We start from the raw sequence: 21622 nt of genomic DNA, 5'->3' as shown, positions 1-21622 counted from the left end.
TAATATATATAGTTTTGGAAATTATATTAACATGGATTATGAAACATTTTTTTTGAGTCACCCAAAAAATCTGAATTCAGATTGTAATTTATTCGCCATTAATAGCTGGTAAAATTGCAAACTGTTTTTATAACTTTTAGTGATACATCATATTGCAAAAAGTATTTGAATGTCATATTTTGCGAATAGAACTTGTGATCCTGCACTATCTGCCCCACCATTAATCGGTGGGCTTTCAGTCATTCTGTCTTTGCTCTTTGTAACTCCATCCTGAAGTCCCTTCAACTCGCTCTCTCCCTTCTGTCGTTCAAGGCCCGTCTCAATACATCCCTCTTTGATCGCTCTTTCCGTCATCTTTCCCCTCCCCACTCCCTTCGGCACCCACCCTCAGCTCAGGTCCCCAGCTGTTGTCTCAAAGTCAAACACTTTGAGAAAACCTTGCGATGTGAAAGTTGCTAAATATAAATTATTGCATAGAGAACTCGTAAGCAGATTTAGTTTTGATATTTTTCCTTGAGTTTAGCTAAAGTCATGAAAATTCCTCTCAAGAAGCTGTAGATAGATTTTTTTTAATAACAACAACAAGATTACATTTGTCTAGCGCCTTTCATGTTGGGAAGGTGTCCCAAGGTGCTGGACAAAAATTTAAATATATTTTTCTATACAGATATTAAAATGTGTTTTCTTCCACGTGAGGGATTTCCATGTTAGGGAAGAGAACATTTCTACTTTTGCAACAAAGTCATCCATCACTCCAAGGGCAGATACAATCGGAATAGATGCAATGTGAACTTCTCTCTCTTTCTTCTAAAAATCTGTCTATTTCTCAATCTCAGCCCTGCTTCCTCCCTTTCCTCCTTCAAGGCCGGTCTCAAAACCTTTCTCTTTGACCGTGCCTTCAGCTCCCCTCTCGACTCTCTTCCTCCTCCTCGCTCCCTCCCTTCCCTCCCCTCACCCTGACCATTTCCCCCCTCCTCTCTCCCTCCCTTCCCTCCCCTCACCCTGACCATTTCCCCCCTGCTCGGTCATGACCCAACTGTGCAGCGCCTTGGGACGTCCTCCTGACGTGAAAGGCGCTCTATAAATGGAATCTTGTTGTTGTTGTTGTTGCTATGAGCCCCCTATTCCATTAGTGTGAATTTACCACTCCTTATACTTATCTTTCAGGGGACCATATGCATATTTATATTATTCCATGCCATGATTTTCTGCTGATGTTTATTAAATGCTTATTGCATGGATAAATACACAAAAAAGGATTTTGTTTTACTGCTGTCCATAATTGCATTCTGCTTGACCTAAGCACCTATCAACTTAACACAGACCATTCCCAACTACATGAAGATGACATTTATTTTGAATATAAATGCAAATTAGAACCTTTTTCTTTGATTCACTGTTTAGCAGTGGATATCAAATAGTGGTCTAAAGTAATGTTTTACCAACCTGCCAGAATCTCACCAAAATCTGAATACATTTTGCAATAAAACTTTAAACAAAAGATTCTACACTACTAAAAATCTGGAACACTGGTTTGAATTCACTTCAGATTTGTTGGATAAAAGTTGTTTTTCTCTCTCTTTCTTGAATAATGATGATGGTAATAATAATAATCCTTGCATTTGATATAATGCTTTTCATGTCTTCTAGACGTCTCAAAGCGCTTCACAGAATATACTGTATGATGGTAGAAAAATAGGTAATGTGGTGATTATTACTGGTGATATTATAATATTGCTGAAAATTATAATCCAAACCTGTCTTTAACTGTCAATTGATTTGGATGTGACCCCCCCCCCCCCTTTATTCCCTGTGGGTTTCCATACCTGTCAGGCTGTCAGAATTTGAGTTTCACTACAAAAGGTCAAATGGAATAATTGTTTGGAAAGGTGGAAACATTTTTTTTAATTCCCATCTTGATGAGCACACAAGTAAAACAGCTCTTTTAAATGACAAACAAGTTATTATTTCAGGTTGATCACGGGAGGTTATGGGACCAATATCGGTTTAACCAGGAGCATCAGAGGGTTTTGATTCGGGGCTGGACTCGAGACAGGAAGGACCTGCTGATGAACGCAACCATGACACTTACGGAAGCATGTTTTAGACATGAGGCTGAGGTGATCCTGGTAAATAACCGCAGGAAGCAGCAGGAAATCTGTGCTGAATTAAAACACAAGGTGAGCAAAAAACCATGATTCATTGAGACATCACAAAACGCAAAAAGAATAATGTATATTTTATGGATGAATTTTAAAGTAGTTTGATTCTCTCTTCTGTGCCTATCTGCTTCGCCTCTCTCTGCTTTTCCATTCATCATCTCTACCCCAGTGACTGGAACGGCGATGATTTGTGTTATTTGAATGCTCACAGAATTGCATCTTCAGCGCCAAGCCTGCATAATGACAGTGATTAAATAGAGGTGAAGGCTGAGTTATATTTTATGTTTTGGGTTTGCAATTGCGTTATTTCGATGAATTGCTTGTAAAAAAAATTTTGGATCATATTTGGTTTAAATATTAGGTATAAGCATAAGAAATATATCTAATATTTAAAACAAATATGATCCATGTTTGTGTTTATTACTTAGAATGTGGGATCACACTAACTATATTTTAAGGTGAAATTTTCTGCAGTCAGTTTAGTGCCTGAAGGATTTTGTTGACATTTCAGATAGAGTGGAAAGCCAAATTCGTGTCTTCAGGTCCTGAATAAGAGATTAAGACATTGGATAATCTATTTATACAGAATGTGTCTGACTTTCCATCGCCGCGTTTCACCCCCACAAAAAACAGTCAATATATCTGTGAAGCGCTTTCAGACACCAGAGCTGCTGTAATTGGCTGCAATGTGAAGGGGAAATCAGCCATGTGTAAGTCTTTAAAGGCAGAAAACACATCTGTATGTCCAAATCTGTTGATGAACCATTTAACTACAAACAGGCCTCCTTGCCTAACTGTGGAGTCCCCTACATAATCTCAAGGACACAACGTATTTCTTTTCCCCCTCACCCCAAGAGGAGATTTTTGGGTCCTCATATTCTCGACTGTGATTGCTGAGTGATGTGGATCAAACATTTTTGGAAGAAATGTATAAAAGCAGAAATGGCACATTTTAACATGCACTTATTTTGAGAGCATCTAACATGATGAAGGGCTGGCAGACCAACCACTCTTGGGTCTCTGTCTTTGTTCTTGTTGTTCTCGAGTCAACTACTGGGATGTACATAGTAGCTGCAAATGAATGAGCTACATTGACTTCCAACAATAGGTTAAATGTACTCTGATCACTAAAGATCTTTATAGCTAAGTCTTTGTAATGGGATTTCCCGCTGTAAAGATTTTTCATTAGCCTACGTTACACTCTTAATGTTTTCATCAAAGTGGCACATGTTAAATCATCCAAATTATGCACTTATACAAGTTAATGGAATGAAAACTTTGTGCAGTGTATAAAACAACTTAAATTGTGGCAAAATATCATGCAGATGATATTGTGGAACATGAATTCTAAAAGTGTTTAAAAACTCCATTACTTCTTGCAGTACTGAGCGAGTTACTTCCGATCCACCGGGAAGTATTGCTTCCTCTTGACAACACTTAGTTCAGCATTGAAGAATAATGCTGAATTGAAGTACATTTTAATAAAGCATTGAATAAAGCAATAGCTGCTAATAGTTGTATGTGTATTTTGACTAACAAAATGACTGTCTGAATGTTACCTTCCAATATAGTTGTAGGGAGATTTAGATGTTGCATTGGTGCTCTTGAGCAGAAATGTGCAATGTCTAGCTTCAGCAAAAATAACTTTTGAATCAAATGACAAGAAATTATGAAACTTGCAGAGCTCTTGGTTCTGCAAAAAGTTCGGCCCTCATTAATGTTGACCTCTCATAGATTCAAACAGTGTGTTTGCCAATTCTTCACCTGTGGTATTGGTAACATGAGTAAATTTGATCCTTTTCCATCACTTCAACAGTTTCGGATGTGTTCATCTGAGAAAATATAAAGCAGAATAGAAATAACAGAAATTTACTTGTGTGAAATGTCAGACATGCATCCCATCACATGCTAATAATATAAAGCTCCGTTGAACGCTTTGATAATGTTTCTGTTGAAGCAATGTCCAATCAGTGAAATGAATTAATTTTGAATTTCATGGCTCAGATAGTGCTTTCCTAAACATATTCTGCTAGAACTACATTATAGCAAACAAATTCAGAACATCTGAAAGAACTTTAGGAATGACTCGTGGATTTGTACTTTTTTTCATTTCCCAAGACCATCACTAATGGCCAATATATTTTTGAAGTACACTTGGCAGATATTTGACATCTCTATTCAGTTATCTTTGTATGGAAGAGTTCCCTGATGACTGATGAGAAAGTAAGATAGATACAGAGCTTTTTATTCTGCAGAGGATGTTTGCCATTGTCAAACCACAACATGTTGTTGTTCCCCAACCACAAAATGTTTGCTGATTAAGCCATCCAGATGTTGCAGTCATAACAACCTTTTTTAAATGTTTAGAGTTTATCCCTCACCCACAAAATATAGTCAATTCACTTTAAAGTATATTCTGTGAAGCGCTTTGAGATGTCTCGAAGAGGTGATAAGGAGCTATATCAAATGCAAGGATTATTATATTGTAGAGTGTTTATTCCATTTACTGTAACAAGTCCTGGGAGCTAACTGAATTGGGCTAACTCAGCATAGATCAAGCATCAAATCTGGAACCTAAATGGTCTGTATGGCATATTGACTCTCTAGACTGTGCACTTAACACTGAGCCATCAGCAAAATGATGACGAGTATGTTTGTGCTGGAAAATTCAACCCTTGTATTCTCATGACATATATATAGAAAATTTAAATTTAAATTGCATGCGAGTCCCTACAGTAATATTCGTTATGTGAGCGTGTCAAGTGAACTGGGTTTCGGATTCGCTAAGAGTATTTAAAAAAAATTATTTGGATCTCTAAAGTTGATCAGCTCAGGGTGCTTTGTATAAAATGTAAATGATTTCCATCTATTAAGCCAAACTTTTGTTTCCTTAGGTTCAGCAAATGCGGACCCATCAAGAGGAAATAGCTCGGCTGGAAGCTGCTATTGTTGCCCGGAAGAGAGAGCAGGAGGAAGAAAAGCAGAGAAAAGAAATTGAAAAAGAAAGAAATCGCAGAGCTGTGGATAGAGAAACAGTAAGGAAATCAGTGTATTGGTTGCCTTGTCTGTTTTACCTTTCCTCACTCATGCTATAGTTAATTGTACTTTAGTTGCATTTAAAAATGCTAATACAGTGTGTACCAGACACCCAGACTAACCAGAACCCAAAGTTGTGGGAGTTGACTGTCGGTGTTAACAACTTGTTAACATTGCATAACGTGCATAACAACTTGCACAATGGCACCACATAATGTGCTGCCTCTGTGCTGTTGTACTGAAACAGGCAGATCCATTGATTCAAAGAAAGGACATGAGTGATGTTTGTTGAAAGTTGTTTTTCTTACAAGCGCAGCAATTGCAACAGTAAGATTGACTCTAAATTCGTATAATCCAATTTTGATATCTGGGTCTGAAGGAGTGGAATCCATCAAACAACACATTTATTCCGATTGCTGTTTTGTTAGTGATGAGAGAAATATTTTATACACATCATTTATTATTAAAAGGGCACCACATTCACAAAGAAGTATTCTAAAATCCTTTCCTTGTTTTGGTAGAATGATGTGTCAGAAGAGTCGCGCGTCATTTATACCATGACAGAATCATGTGCCAAGTCATACAGCAAACACTCAACGTGGGTTGATTTACATCCAGACTTTACCCTTTTTTTTTACAAAAAATTAGCCCTTCAGAAAAACATCACTGACTGTATTTCGAGGAAAATTGTTGAAAGATGCAGGGAGTTCTGTTCTATGACCTTTGACCGCAGGAAGGATATAAGCTGTGTCTGGCACCCTGTGATTTCTGAAATCCCATTAATTACTGTTATTATTTTAGCGCATCTCAGCATATTTCTTCTCCTCGTTCTTTTCCACGTTGGGTGGCCTATAGTACACTGCCAATAGTGTGGCTAGTCATTTTTGTATCCTTTATCTTTAGCCAGATGGATTCCATCTCTATTTATCTCCCCTCATTATTTATCTCTCTCCTTTGCACTGAGATTATAGAGTCTCTGAGCAGTATTGCTATCCCTCCTTCCCTTTTCCCCTCTCTGGTCCTTTCAAAATGTATTGTATCCTGCAATATACTTGACAATCATATCCAGGTTGTAACCACGTTTCTGTTAATGCAATTACTGTACATCCAAATATCACCTCCAGTTCTCCTATGTTCCTTGTGCTCCGTGCATTGCACCACAGGTAGTATAACACACTCCTACCTTTCCCTTGTCTTCTTGTTATTTTTCATTAATACCTCCTTTTTTCCATTTTTACTCACATTTTTTCCCTGCGGATTTAAATTCTGCTCACCTCTTCCCTCCTCTACTCTGCCAATTACACTAAGGTTATTTCATTTCTGCATGTCCCTATCCCTATCCTCCAATCCCCCTGTCTGATGATTTCTGGCTATCTTGCACTCTTGATTTAGATATTCCACTATTTTTGGTCTATGATGATTTCAACTTTTCTTGTCACTTCCAGCAGGTCTTAGTTCTCTTTTATTTCCCACTGTGTTCCTCCCTCCCTCCCCCTCCAATTCTAGTTTAAATGAAACACAACTGCTGCTTTTCTGTTTTGTGTTGGCTTTTTAGCACCCCATTTAGGTAGATGTACACCATCCTTCCTGAAGTTACTTCCTATTTTGTTCAATACTTGCGACAGTCAATTGATTCTTGTGTTTGCTAGATTATTAATCTCCTGTGTCTCTACACACTCAGCAATCATTCAGTTGATTGCAAATTGAGTGGACTAAATTAATCTGTGAGTAATGCTAAATCCTATAAATTTCTGCTTCATGCAAGAAATGATTTATGCTGTGGTTCTAAAAATGTAACATTTAGAAGCGCGACATAAAATCCTCATTTTTTTCATGAAATTAAAGTTGCATAACTTCACCAGAACTAAATGATTTATCTATTTTTTCTTTAGATTAAGCAATTCTACACAGAGAAAGAACGTAAGAGAGAGGAGGCTGAACAAAGAGACAAAAAGCGACTGGAAGAACTGAAAAGTATTATGGCAAATCAGGCTGACGTGGACAGGGAGAGGTAAGGATGGAATAAGGAATTGCCAACTGTATGTGGTAATTAAGCAATTTTTCAGATTCTACCATTTAATATCTTGCTTTTGAAAACTGCCAATATTTCTTCGTTGTAAAACATAATGGATAAAATTCAGATACATTTGTTGCACTGCACAATTGCAATCACAGCACATTTCATGTCACTTATTTTTTTCTTCCCTCCCATCAGTAGCAAGCAGTGTGCTGATAAGGATGGGTTGAAAGTAATCTTTGTGAGGCACAAAGATAGCTGACATTGGAAATATATATCACGCTTGTACAGTAGAGAGTGTATGTGTGAGGTCAGAATTAAGGCATTTTGCTGGCAAGAGTAGAATGAGCTATTCCCTGCATTCTACTTCTCAGTTCTTGGTTGAAGGTTTAAATTATCTCCCAAGGATTCATATATAGAATCAGAGTATGAGTGGAGTTCCAGAGGATCAGCCATGACACCTTGAAGATTTTTTAATTACGATTCTTTTTGTGAATCCTACAATTTGGACCCCATTGACAACTAGTGCTTTGAAAATATAATGGAAAAGAGAGATGGTGGGAGGTGGTATAATAATGATAAGAATCCTTGCCATTGATGTACCGCCTTATTGCATTGTTAAAACATCTCAAATGCTTCACAGAAAATACTGTGAAGTGAATTGACTGTGTATTTTGTGGAGTGCAAGGGATATGAGAAAAAAAGGAGGAAAGGAGGGGTGGGAAGTGAAGATACAGTGTGAATTGAATGAGCATAATTGTAAAAGAAAATTAGACATGGTAGAGAGTGTGAAGGATGGAAAATAATGAGTAAGGGGAAGTGTGAAGGAAATGTGGATCTATTTTTATTACATTTTCATTTAAATGCTTTTACTGTGAAGTCTTTGCAGTAATTGATTCTGATATACTTTTCTGATACCAAGCTTTCACTGATGACAGCGCAGTATATGGTCACAACCGGATTCTAATACAGATGATACTGTATCGCTTGAAATTGGAGAGTGAACCATTATTCTGTTTCTATTTTCTCTAACCCCCAAGGCCATACTTTTATAATTGTGTTTGTCACAGTAGTAGGATTTGTAATAGTCCTTACTCAAGGTATTTATTTTCTATGAGCTTTCAATCAAACTGTACTTCATTGTCCATTACTTGCAGTACAACCAGCTTAGCATTATGGTCAAGAATATGCAAGTTTGCATTAATAGTCCTCATTTCACTTTTAAATAGAAGCTCAAAAAGAAGACAGAGATAAGGCCGTGATAATTTAGTGTAGTCAACACATTTGGATGCACTATCTTCTACAGAATTCACTGCATATGTATTTCAGAGCACTGGACATAGTGTTGTGTTTAAGATTGATAGAAAGATTTCCCTTTAAAAATGATTCAACAACTTGCATTTATATAGTGCCCCTCACCCAGAGCACATCAAACAAGAGCAACACCAGAAACTGATAGTAAGTTCAGTGTGTTAAATTCATCAACTATATGATAGTGTTCCATGTGAGTTTTTGTCTAAAACATGATGTAATAGAATTAAATATATATTTGTAGCAATAACAATCCCATATGGCCCTCCAGTTGGAAATTATTAAGGCACAATTCTATGCCAAACAAGATTTCAACCAAATTTTAGTAGTTGAAATTAGAATGATTTGGAGGGAAAAAGTATAAATGAGACCATACATACAAAATTATGTGGAAATGAGTATCAGTAGATAACATGCTGGAGGTATGAGGTACAGATGTTTTGAATAAGAAAAATACATGTTCTTGGAAATGAAGGGTAAAGGCAGAGATAGAGTTGGGTGTTATCCATGGACCTCAAGCCTACATGTGATGGCACCGGGAGAACATGTGAATTGTCAACACAAGAGGATTGAGGATGTAGGTTCAAGACTTTGAATTTCTATACTTCATTAAGGGATTGGTTCACCTTCAAAATTTAGAATGATTCAATTTTGAATTGGATGGGTCATATATGGGATTGCTTTTGTTACAAATACTACATATATTTACTCCATGGATATTAGACAACTTACCATCAGTGTACACTGCCTGTTAGATCTGACATTTGCTTTCTAGGTTAGGTGCTCAGCACAATAATGAGGCTATTAACACCTGCTATAAATTCCGCACACAAATCACTAAGTGGTGAGGGAAGATGATTAAAGCAATTACAAACTGCTGAGGTAAATGCCATAGAGGAAGCTGTTGCGTTTATGCGGAACGCGAGGATAGTGGGAAGGCGCCTGAGTGTTGCATGAGGGGTGACCATGATCCTGAATTGGCAAGAAGCGAGCAAGGCTATCGTGTATGATCCTATGCTAATCGCGGGCAAATATTCATCAGGGTCATTAGCAGAACGGTACCTGAAGCAGCTGCAAGTAACTCATTAGATTCCAGCAAAATTGGCAGCGGGGTATTGGTAGAGAAAGCACAGTTTAGGCAACACTGTAGACTTACACTTTGTCAGTCACCAATGTGCATTTAGAATCTCTTATAAGCTGTTACTTTACACACATTGTATTAATACTTGCATTTGATTTAGAACCTATGATGTTGAAATGTCTCAACGGGTAATAACTGTCAAATATAGTGACTGTATCTGCAGGCAAATGCAATAGCCAATTTGCATACAGCAAGGTCCCATAAAATCTAAGAAGTACATAATGAATTTAACTGGAGAATTGCTGGCCAGAACATGGGAGAAATTCTCTTCTCTTCACTTGTAGAATAAATCAAGTAACCTCTGTCAAAACTACTCAATACATAGATTGTATTCAGTTATCCAAATGCATCTTGTGAGAAGCGAATTGGAAGTCCCAAGGGGTAATTGTGCATGCTGTCAGAATGATTGCATTCATATTTTTAATTGTTTGGAGTGGAAAGTTTGCTTCATTACTCAATGACGTTTACCTCAAACTGCAATCATCTCCAGATCAACCCACTTTAAACCAATTTCTCCTGTCAAACCTTTCATATCAGAAGGCAGGAAAATAAAATAGCTTATGGCACACAGGGCAACCTCAATCAAACTAAGAAGCTTCTTTGAGTAGTATATTAATCCATGTTGCCAGCTGTTTAAGTTTTAGTGATTGATATGACAATGGAGTCAGCTTCAAGGAGTAATTCTGAATCAACTCTGACTGCAGTTTGCTTTTTGTGTTGTCAATCCTAGGGTGTGGTATAGACAGGAGATGTTGGAGAAACGCATTGAAGAAAAGAAAGCAATGGCTTTGCAGAAAATGAAAGAGGAAGAGGAGCGGCAAAAACGTCTGGATGTTTTCTGGCAAAAAGTATTCTTTTATATTCTCCGATTGAAATTCATGAACTTTGCATAACAGCCACAGTAAAACTCCTTTATTGATACATTTTGAAATTTTAATACAAGAACTGCAATTTAGTGTGTTGGTATTTCATAGTGTCTTTCCTCTTAGTTTGTACTTTGGCCAGTAACATTCTCCATATGCTTTCCTCACTTGCTGGTCTGTCCAAAGGTTAGACCAAGTGCCAATTAAAATTGTGATGGTGACCAGATGACTTGCCTTCAGGCCTAAAGTGGGATCAACAAACCCACACCACTGGGGGGATTAAATCTACGATTTACATCTGTATGCTTCAATCTCTCACTGGCTTTATTAACTGATCCATCGAAGGAACACTGCACATTTGGGGAACATAATGCCTGCTTGTAGTTATTATTTCATCAGTTATTTACACTTGTGCACTTTGTGGAGTCCTGTAGCTCAGTGGTTAGAGCGCTTGCTTTGCAAGCGAGACACCTGGGTTCAATTCCAGGCAGGGTGAAACCTTGGGCAAGTTTCCTTACTCCACACGCCTAATAATAATCCCTCCAAAACAAAATTGGTCATTTTCAATCCACGACTGTTTGTGGGACGCTGCTGTGCACAATTGGCTGCCGTGTTTCGCCCACCAATATACAGTCAATTCACTTTACAGCATATTCTATGAAGCGCTTTGAGACGTCTAGAAGATGTGAAAAGCGTTATATCAAATGCATTATTATTATTATTATATTATTATAACCCTGGTAGTTCCAGGTGGAGAATGCACACGTGTAGACAACAACAACAAAATTACATTTGTATAGCGCTTTTCATGTCGGGAGGACGTCCCAAGGCCCTGGACATCAAGTAAAGACACAATTGAACTTGGCTATAATAATGCACATGGTTGATTCACCTACTGAATCTCACTCTTGTATTACACATAAAATAGTCACTTGGATGTTAAACTGGAGAATGACTCCAACACAAGACACCATATATCAAAATGAGTAATTGTTTTAGGAACAAGGAAGAAAATTAAAAGGGAAAAACGATTCAGAACAATTTGGAAGCTTATTGTTTGGAATAGATTTGTTCTGCAATATGTCATTCTGCTGTTCTAGTAAACGGTGAAAAATTGTGTTTGTTAAATCAGTTCTGAGGGCAGGTTTGGATGTGTGATTTTTTCAAAAAAAGGAGATAAATGTTTAAATTTATAACTGAGATAATGTTTGTTTGTTATTGGTATAAATTGTTCTTGAATGGCTTTAGGAATGCATTAATAACTATTATCTTTTTGAGACTATCAAATAATGTTGTTTTAACAGTCATCAAATTGAAATCCATCTGTTTGTTATTTTTACATAGATGGGTGTGGTAGCAGAGTGTGATCCTGTCAGAATGATGAGTGATACAGAAGCATCAAAAGCCAGACTTAGATATGGGGCAGAGGAAGAATTTTTTCTCCAAAAGCCGCTGTTTAGTTTGGCCACGTACACTGACAAACAGGTATAGTACAATTGAATTAATGCCATGTAAAGTATCTTCAAAAGTATGTGAGAGTGGCGTAAAGGATGCTATATAAGTGCAAGTTGTTGTTATTTATATATTAAAAAATCAGGGGAAAACTCAATGTTCCATTTTAAACAAGTCAACATAACATGCTTAGATCGTTTGATCAATATGATGAATAATAATAATCCTTGCACTTGATATTATTTTGGACAGTTTATAGCAGACCCTCGTATCCGAATTGAATTGGCACTACGAGAGGCAGGACTCCACAATACGTTTTATGCAAGAGAGGTTTTATCCAAGATCCCTCCACCAAGACCTCCAAGAAGAGACTTGGAATCTACACTCTTTAAGGACTGATTTTCCAGAGGTTTGTCCTATGATTAACATTAGCATTTCATCTCCACCAAAGTCATGTCTATCTTAAAATGGCAATAGTGATTTGTCACAGTGGATGTTATTTTCTGCAGAATGTATTGGCCATCTTAGTTGAAGACTGTTTATAGTTAAACTATATATATTTACCATTTCAATATCAAATTAGGGTGAGCAAATGATTTTAGAATGAGGGTGTACGATCATAATTTTCTAGGGTATGATAAATGTTGATGATCTAGTTGGCTAAAGGCAGCAACTGGTGTAATACTAAGCTATAGAGATCAGAAGATCACTGGTTCAGATTACTTAAGAATAAATGAGAATTAATTTTACCAAACAAGTACAAAAGGAATAAGAGTCTTAATAATCCAAATTAATTTATTAAAGTGAAAGTTAGACTTCTAAACATTTGAGTAACACTGAAACATCCGTGCTTAGTGGTGAGGTTAATGTACCAATTGTGCCACAGCACCCTACTTTGTGAGCTGCTGGTCTTATCTCAGTCACCAGGTGGAAGGAGAAATTTTCACATGGAGTGAAAATTGGCTGGTAAATCAGCCTGGGCTTTTCTAACATTCCTGTCACCTGGTTTGTTCCTGAAAGGTTTTGACAGACAGCAAGATACAAGTTGTCTGGCCCAGGAAATTATGCCGTGTGAATAGAAAGGCAAGCAAATAATCTTTAAAGTATATTTTAAATGGAAACTTGATCAAATGTCTAACACTAATCTTGCACACCTATTTTTAAATTGACCCTGGATAATCCTGTTTTTTGCCATGTTTTTCAGTCAGATGGATGGGAGGGTAAGTAAAATAGAAGATAACTGAAGTATTACCCAGTTGGGTTTTGCCTTCAGCGTTTATCAATTTAACTGTTGCAAATAATGATTTTCTGCCCTGTCTATACAACACTGGATCTCCTTTGTACATGGATTTATGTGAATAAAGAGTGAATACATTTCGGCCAAAAATAAACAGTCAATTCACTTTACAGTATATTCTGTGAAGTGCTTTGAGATGTCTAGAAGACGTGATAAGGCGCTATATCAAATGCAAGGATTACATTATAATATTATTACTATGAGAAAGAACTAAATATTGGTATAAAATTTGGAATGCCTTTAGTATAATCATTGTGTTCTTTATCCTTTATGAGATTTTTCCTGCCCGCACCATCTGGAACTCCATCCCACAGTCCCTTCGCCTTGCCCCCTCCCTTGCCTCCTTCAAGGCACGTCTCACAAGCCTCCTCTTTGACCATTGCCTTTGGCCACCCTCCTAGCCCTACCATCCCTGCCCACCACCCCTCCTGATCCCAACCCCCTTCTCGGGTCCAAATCCATGACTATCCAGCACCTTCTCCCGACATGAAAGGCGCTATACCAATGTAATTTGTTGTTGAATGACCTCAAAGTTTTCAAGCACAAGTAGCATTCTGACGAGCCTGGGTATTTTACATGCAATCTAAACTTTTTGAAGCAAAACCTCTTAAAATTAGAAATATTTTATTTTAAATGATTATGACACCATACAAGTAAATGCAGTTGCATGGTGCTAAAAAATAACAATGCCACATCATTAGTAACAATTCCAATAATGTGCCATGCTCATTAAAAACACATTAAGGTATCAGTGGAGCCAGTTACATTTGAAATTAGTTTAAGCCTTTGATGCCTTCAAAAATAAATTGAGATAAATAATTTGCATATCATTGATAATCTTTTCACAAATAAGACTCATCCTCATTCAGAATTTACCATACTGTACGTACAAAGTAATACATTTACATTACATTTTTATTTCAAATACTACAACAATGAATTGTTTTGCTTGCAAGCATGTTGTGTATTGAAATATGTTTTGCTTGTTTTGAAGAACATTACAAAGTCTGAGATGCCAACTTAAAAATGTGTAAATTAATTCTGCATAACTGGTTTATTTCATGCATCTGACAAGCGTTCTGCAGGCCATGAAATCCATTCTTATATACAATTTACAGTATGAAACTCTTCTGCTAAAACTGACACAATCTTAATTCTATTTTAACAGCTCAAGCTGTTGTTTCATGAACCTTGACACCAGTTTCTGTGGACGCATTTGGTATTCAACCAGAACTTCGTGTGGTGTTGTAATCTGGTCACCGTCCAGTCGATTCAGTAAAGTTACACAAACAACAGCGGCTGAAAGACAAAATATATCACATCAATTTTAGATTTTCCTCACTCAAGATCAATGCTGCTTTTCTACAACCTCCCCTAGAAATAGGAATGGAAATACTGTATTGTAATATTATTGCTTGATTAAACATTTAATTCATGGCAATGGTTTGAAAATTGTAATTATTGAACTACTTGAATTCATAGCTCACTTGGATTTAAACTATTTTTTTTAATATGTGCCTTAAACACTGTTTAACCAGACCCATAATCTATCTACATTTTTAAAATCAGACTGAGGTTATTATTATTATAGCTTCAAGTAAACCAACCTATAAATCAAGATTTACCTGGGACAATTTCTGCCCACTGGCTCTAACCAATGTATAACAGAAGGAAACCTACATTCGCACAACTGGCATCCGAATGTGATCACAGCATCTGATCCTTGTTTGTGGAAAAAAAAGATGACAGCCTTTGAGCTGCCTGCTGTGAGCTGTGTATCAGCAATGCAGTTCCACTTAATCCACCCACACTAACTCACTTACTGAGCTTAGACCAGAACTCAGTTTCAATATGGTACTAGAAATTAGAGTGTAAATGAAAAAAAATAGGAGCATAATCAAATATGGTTCCCAATAATATTTGTAAATATAGCAGTTAATTATCCACTTTTGTTTGTCTTTCTTCATTATGCTGTAAAACGATTGGATTCGAAAATGACTTTGGCCTTTACAAGAGTGTTTTGGATTTAAAAAGGCTCTTGTCCCCATTTAAGACAGGGGGTAAAATCAAAACTTGGGAAAAAATGAAAATTCTACGTATAAAAAATAGTTTTTTTTTCAACCCCCCCCTTAAAATAAATGTTTACAAGATCGTTTTAAAGTGTTTATTTGCTGATCTTCAAATTCATAATTCACCTTGTAGAAAATGTAAGTCCTCCATAAACTTATGCTCCCAATAATTTATACCTGTATATTGTGTATGTGATGTGATATTGTGTATTATATACGAGAATGCCTTCAAATGCATATTTATATTACAAATCCATTCTAGGTTCTGTAATACAGGCTCAGGTTACGAGAAATGTTCCTTTATTTTTTGGGACAAAATTACCAAACGCCAGAACAAGGCAAGCCTGAGCATTGTCAGTAGCTTTTAAATTACAAGTTGTAAAACTTTATTTGCATGCCATACTTTTATCAATGTCAGGGTATATCTACATGGCAGCTGCCAGAAGATTTAACTGTTTCTGATGCAAGTCCAAAGCTGCTATCAGAAGTACCCATGGAAACCACGTCATTGGTGCTGCTAATGACCTCAGGAGATAGCAGTGACATCTCTCTAACATTACAGAATGTTTAGAGGGAAAAAATAGTCCTGTTTTGTCTTAAAGTATTGATTTTAAGATATCTATTGGACGATATAAACAAAATACTTATTCAGTAGATTAAATAGATGAGACGCAAAGAAACGCCAAGATATCCAAACAAATAGAACCTCTTTGAAACATACTGTTTATTGAAAATCTAGTGATCATCGTTTCAAATCACCTCAAACCTGCCTTTAATGTTTTAATTCCCTTATTTTTATAACCCAACGTATAGAAAATTTGTCATCTAATTTTGCATGTACTGTCTTCTAGTCCATCAGAGTTTACAATTACCTTTTAGATCACATCTGTGGCACATAGCAGCAAACACAGCAGATTCCATTTCGATATTTCGGACACCAGCTTCATATGCGTTTTTCAAGTACTCCTGCTTCTCTTTATTCGAAAATGAGCATAAAGCCCCATCTAAACGCCCTTGTCCTGCGGCAAAGCAAATAATCAATATTGTGTGTTAGCAACTTGTGACTTATTTGGGAAAAGTAATTCATCTGAGAAATTTCAATTAAAACAAAGTAATTTATTGTTCTGCTCTCAGAGGTCTGGAAGTGTGCTATCTTTACAATACAACACAAATTCGCATTTGTATAGCGATTTTCATGTTGAAAGGTCGTCCCAAGGTGATGGACAGTCTAAGGATTGCACCCGAGTTGGGGGTGGGGGCCGAATGAGGTTAGTGGGGGGTACAAGGGGGGAAAGATGGCTGAAAATGTGGTCAAAGAGGAAGATCTTGAAGCGGATGCTGAAGGAGGCGAGGGGAGAGGTGACTAGAAGGGACTTCGGGATGGAATTCCGGAGGGTAAAAAACCTTTGATTTGAAAAATATTTTATGTAAACGATTCTCTGCTTAGTACGGATTCCCAAACATATATACGACAAGTATTGTGATTTGTATACCTTCGTAGAAATCGTGGGTGCACATGGTGTTTCCAATGATAGTCTGAAAGTCAGGAATCTCCTGGCCACAGTTTAACAATAACAGTGCGAGATCCTTATCCAGTTCTGTGCTATGTGTAATAACTTTTCCGAGAATGATTTGTTCAAATTGAGGTTGGAAGAACGAATCTACCGCTGTACCAGTAATAACCACAGTCCCAGGCTCCAGCCCTACAGCAGAAGAAAAACACAATTTATATAGTGAAAAGCCAAATGAGTCTTTCTGTGTTTTCTCAGTCTCGCTCTCAGTGTTTGTTGACTCTCTATTGCATGTTCAGTTGCTTTTTATGGTTTCCGTAGTGACGTCCAAAGTATAAATCATTGCTTTCAGATCCCGAACAGGGCTTTTGGACATTTTATGTCACATTAATCTTGTAGTGTTGGAGCAGATGGAAAATCTACTTTTAATGATAGCCTGCTAGAAGGAAAATAAGGTAAGGCAGTGCCACCTCAATAGATGTTTTCCCCGCATCAGTAGAGATAACAATAAAAGGCAAGCCCCATGGTTCTGATATCTCTGGTGCTTGATTCTGTGAAGCACTTTGAGACGTCTCAACGACGTGATAAAGCGCTATATCAAATGCAAGGATTATTATTATTATTATTATAAGACATTCCCATGATTGTGATTTCTTTTTCACTGTTATTCCCCTCACTTTACTGCTAGGCTACCAGTTGTCATTTGCCTTTGGAAGGTTAAGTCACTGATTCTGCACCTCGCAGCAGTAGATTTCCAAAATCAAAATTTTAAAATTTGTTGCTTCTCTCGCAGTTGTATTGATGTCCTGGCAGGAGGTACTCAAGATTCAGTGGGTTAGAATATTCAATGCTAATTTACTCTAGGAAACTGCTTCACACTTGATTTGAAACTGAACATCTTCCCCATTTATTAGGGATGCTGTCAGACTGTTGACTGACAACGGTGTCTCGACCTACCTATACCACCTGATGTACCCATTCGTATGATAATTACATCACGACACTTGGCATGATGAAGTAACTTGATCAGTTCATGAAGCATGATGGATATGGAGGGCACACCCATACCGTGCTGCAAATAGAAAGGAAATGTGGATTAATCAAATATACAGTCAATTCAATTTACAGTATATTATGTAATAAATAATAATAATCCTTGCATTTGATAAAGCGCCTTTTCATGTCTCAAAGCGCTTCACAGAATATACTTTAAAGTGAAGCACTTTGAGACGTCACGAAAACGTGATATGGCCCTATATCAAATGCAAGGATTATTATTATTATACAGAGAACATTTAATGCACAGAGGAAGGTGTTCATTCAGTCTCACTGCTCTGTCCTATCCCCATACCACATTTAGGCCTTTATTTGTTTAAAACTTATATTCTTCACTTACGACACATTTGGCTTATTTCATTTGATATTGGCTTACATTCCTTAATGTAGCCAATGCTACAAGAGTAATACTGAACCTTCCATCTCTAGCATCTGTAATGTAGAAGCAAAGCACTCAATTATATTTTCTGTCTATATTTCTATATTTTCTGAGTGATTGTGTGTTTGTAGGTAAAAGGGCAGCCATTGTACACAGCAGGTTGAACAGATAGCTATGAAGTGAATTTCTAATGACCAACTATTGTGCTGATGAGTCCCTATATCCTGTATTTTCTTCATGTGTCTAAAATAATTAGATGGAGTGGGAGAAAAGAGAAGGAATTCGACTATAAATATCAGTTTCACTGTAAAATAAATATGCTTTTGTCATACAAAGTTAGAAAGTCTACATTTGCCCTTGTTTCAAGGATATTCATGAAAAAGCATTTTTTTTGTTACATAAGATAAGAGTTCAAGGTTTAGTTACAGAACCTTTTCGGAGCAAAGTCTTTTGTGACAGTATTTTTTAACCTGTTCGGCACTGAAAGGTTTTCAGCTTAAGATTTATACTTTTAGAACCATAGAAATATGACAAAATAGGGGAAGAATCGCCCATTTTTTTGTGTGTGTTTGTCACACAATGAAAGCAAGAAAATAAAGCAAATGGGAGAAATAAATAAGTTTTTTTTAAATAAATAAATACTGTCCGGTTTCCAAAAGCAAGCTTCACATCAATTAATTACTACTTGCACAGTTGAGTAGCTCTATAAATTGGTTAGAGACTCCTTTTCTTAACTCACAATTCAGCCTCAAATATTTATGATGTGATCAACTAAATATAATGATTTTATTTTTCATTACACATAGGGATATGGGGCAAAAGGCAGGTAAATGGAATTGAGGTATTGATCAGCTATGATCTAATAAAATGGCGGAACAGGCTCAAAGGGCTAAATGGCTTATTTCTGCTCTTATCTTCCTATAGAATGGCACCCAAAATGGTCAATATTTTTAATACTCTAATTCTCTGAATTTTCCTGAAATTCTGGCTTACTCCCAGCTCAGGTGGCCATCCCTGACTGTCCAGGCTTTGGGACTTCCTCTCGACATGAAAGGCGCTGTACAAATGTAATTTGTTGTGGTTGTGCACACAATTTGTCTGGAATACCATTCCATATCACTGGTGCTTTTCTTTTAGCCACCAGTATATTTCAGCCGTCAAATAAAGACAAGTTTCTGGTGAGTACAGTTTAATTCCATTTCGCTACCCCTTTTATTTACTTTACACAGCTTCAAACCCAAGGAAATGTCATGGTCATAGACATAGTCAGGTTCTATGTAATTTGTCAGAAGATACAGTACAAGTACAACATTGCTGGACTTTGGAGTAATTGGAGACTTTTACTTATGTCATATTGATATTGTAGGACACTTCAAAGCCGATCCAAATCAAATAGGTTCTCAAGAAGCCCGAGACTACTACTGCTGCCAGGATATTGCCCCGTTGGCATATTCAGAGAAAATTACAAAGCATTCAAACAACGGTGAATGTGCTAACTCATTTCCAAGTCACGGATTGTGATTTTTTTTGTCTTGAGCACACACCCTCCACATAAGAAAAACATGGCAGCAGCAGTTTTTTTTATGCTATTGCCTCCGTAACTAGGATTTAGTCCCTGCTTGGAATTTCACCCACAAAATATACAATCAATTCACTTTACAGTATATTCTGTGAAGCGCTTTGAAAGTCTCAACGAAGCGATAAGGTGCTTTATCAAATGCACGGTTAATTATTATTATTATAACATATTTGTACTCTTAGAAATGTCAACCATTCTGTAACGTCCTGTGTACTTACACTTATAGAGAGCACTGGGCCAATTTTGTACATACAGTATCGGTCAGTCCCTTCACAGATATCCCTGATGTCACTGCTGTCTCCATTTAGTCCAAGCTCTCCATGTATGAATTGTCCAAAGGCCTTCATCCTGTTAGCACTGCCGCCCACACAAACAAACTGAAAAAACATTGGGTTAAACATCAATGTTCACAATCAAGTAATAAGTGCAGTTTTATGCATAAATTCAGAGGTTAAAAATATTTGCTCCGGCTATAACAACTTGCATTTATAGCACTCCTCACCCAGGGTAGCGTCCCAGAGCATCCTATAGCCCTTTAGGAGAACAATTACAGAATGATGCAAGGATTATTATTATTAAGGATTATTATTATTATTATAGGAAGTAGTTCGTAGCATTCTCGCTTTTATTTATTAATAAGAAGAATCTTTGAGGTGCTTTATTCTGTCCTCCCCACCCTTCAAATAAAAGTTTTGTACCTTCACGTCCCCAAACATCGCTTGAAGGTCGTGAGTTTTTGTTCCAAGAGCAAAATGATACAGAAAATCTTCAGGCATAGAAGCCAAGTGAGGGTTCATCACTCTGACTAAGCCATTCCTGGAGACAAAAAGGCGGCAAGTATCTTTAGTTTAGCTTGCAACACTTTTATATATAAAAAACATATTGCAATGTTACTATTTCACTGGAAGGAAATACCTTTAGATTTTTTTTCCCCTCTTCCGAGATGGAATTAAAGTATGATGCATGTATGCCAATGTTTGTTAAGTACAGTGTGTTACTCACTCTTTATCATCAATCTTTTCGGTTTCAAAGGCTTCGGGTTTATTGGTTAAAGTCGGTCTCATGGTGGAGTTTTCAATACGCTACAAAAATTCAAGTAATACATGCATGAACAGCAGTAAACAATAAACCCATAGAAATAGAATATTTAAGAATAAATGAGTTAGAAATAAAACAAGAGTTTACATACAATAACTGATTAACATCAAGAAATATGGAAAGGAATACCAACTTACAGGTTCAGCTTGAAGCTGTTAACATACGGATGAGCAGGAAAAATTGCCTCAACTTGGATTAGGTCTTGGAATCCCGGCTTTCCTGCTGTTTCTTGCCTCTGGACGAGACTGATTCTCCACATCCAGCTGCTCCCGGGTTTTATCAGTTTTGGTCCTGGTTTGGTATTGGATAGTTGTGGAAATGTTTTGCTATTAAGGATTTTCCCTATTGGTTACTTATGTTGTTTCTTGTGACTCTGATCAGGAAGACCATCACAGGTCAATTTCAGGGATTTCAAAAGAGTACAAGGTAACTCTGACACTGACAATTAGTTCTATCATTGGACAGTGAATCAACTTATTCGAGGGAACTATGAAAACATTGCTAACTGACAGGTCACCGATCTGACAATCAGCATTTTCACGTACGCATGTACTGTACAATATTTCCAAATCTTTAAGGTCCATAGTTCAGTGCCTTGGGACGTCCGACCGATGCGAAAGACGCTATAGAAATGTAATTTGCTGTTCTTGA

At 37.0% G+C, this 21622-nt stretch overlaps 2 protein-coding genes across 7 annotated transcripts in view; one reads left to right on the top strand and one right to left on the bottom strand.

Annotated features, from left to right (window-relative positions):
* Positions 1-14720, top strand: part of LOC103176402 (coiled-coil domain-containing protein 148) — a 29592-nt gene extending 14872 nt beyond the window's left edge. For all 5 annotated transcript variants that reach the window (XM_042336390.1, XM_007889902.2, XM_007889901.2 and 2 more), the window contains 7 exons: positions 1974-2180; positions 5057-5197; positions 7091-7209; positions 10398-10515; positions 11875-12015; positions 12235-12391; positions 14448-14720. In XM_042336390.1, the coding sequence (XP_042192324.1) occupies positions 1974-2180; positions 5057-5197; positions 7091-7209; positions 10398-10515; positions 11875-12015; positions 12235-12381 (873 nt within the window). In that variant the 3' untranslated portion in view covers positions 12382-12391; positions 14448-14720. The remainder of the gene's footprint in view (positions 1-1973; positions 2181-5056; positions 5198-7090; positions 7210-10397; positions 10516-11874; positions 12016-12234; positions 12392-14447) is intronic.
* On the bottom strand, positions 13887-21240 carry upp2 (uridine phosphorylase 2). Of its 2 annotated transcripts, XM_007889899.2 has the most exons (8): positions 21109-21240; positions 20876-20955; positions 20572-20689; positions 20092-20250; positions 17817-17931; positions 16842-17051; positions 16221-16367; positions 13887-14578 (listed from the first exon to the last, which is right to left on the bottom strand). In XM_007889899.2, the coding sequence occupies exons 2-8, from the start codon at positions 20935-20937 to the stop codon at positions 14436-14438; spliced, it is 954 nt and encodes a 317-aa protein (XP_007888090.1). In that variant the 5' UTR covers positions 20938-20955; positions 21109-21240; the 3' UTR covers positions 13887-14435. The 2 variants fall into 2 exon arrangements, with proteins under 2 accessions (XP_007888090.1, XP_007888091.1); XM_007889900.2 differs by lacking the exons at positions 20876-20955; positions 21109-21240 and adding an exon at positions 20789-20837.
* Between the last annotated feature and the right edge of the window lie 382 nt (positions 21241-21622).

The sequence above is a fragment of the Callorhinchus milii genome, unplaced genomic scaffold (assembly GCF_018977255.1).
Source record: "Callorhinchus milii isolate IMCB2004 unplaced genomic scaffold, IMCB_Cmil_1.0 Scaffold6, whole genome shotgun sequence".
In the NCBI taxonomy this organism is placed as follows: Eukaryota; Metazoa; Chordata; class Chondrichthyes; order Chimaeriformes; family Callorhinchidae; genus Callorhinchus; species Callorhinchus milii.
Note: the sequence above shows the minus strand (reverse complement) of the source record. Positions and strands in the feature narration are given on the sequence as shown.

Coding starts and splice junctions, on each gene's coding strand:
- upp2 (XM_007889899.2), bottom strand. CDS start 20,937: ATGAGACCGACTTTAACCAATAAACCCGAAGCCTTTGAAACCGAAAAG. Junction 20,251..20,571: donor CGATGTTTGGGGACGTGAAG/GTACAAAACTTT, acceptor ATGTTTTTTCAG/TTTGTTTGTGTGGGCGGCAG. Junction 14,579..16,220: donor CCACAGATGTGATCTAAAAG/GTAATTGTAAAC, acceptor TTTGTCTTTCAG/CCGCTGTTGTTTGTGTAACT.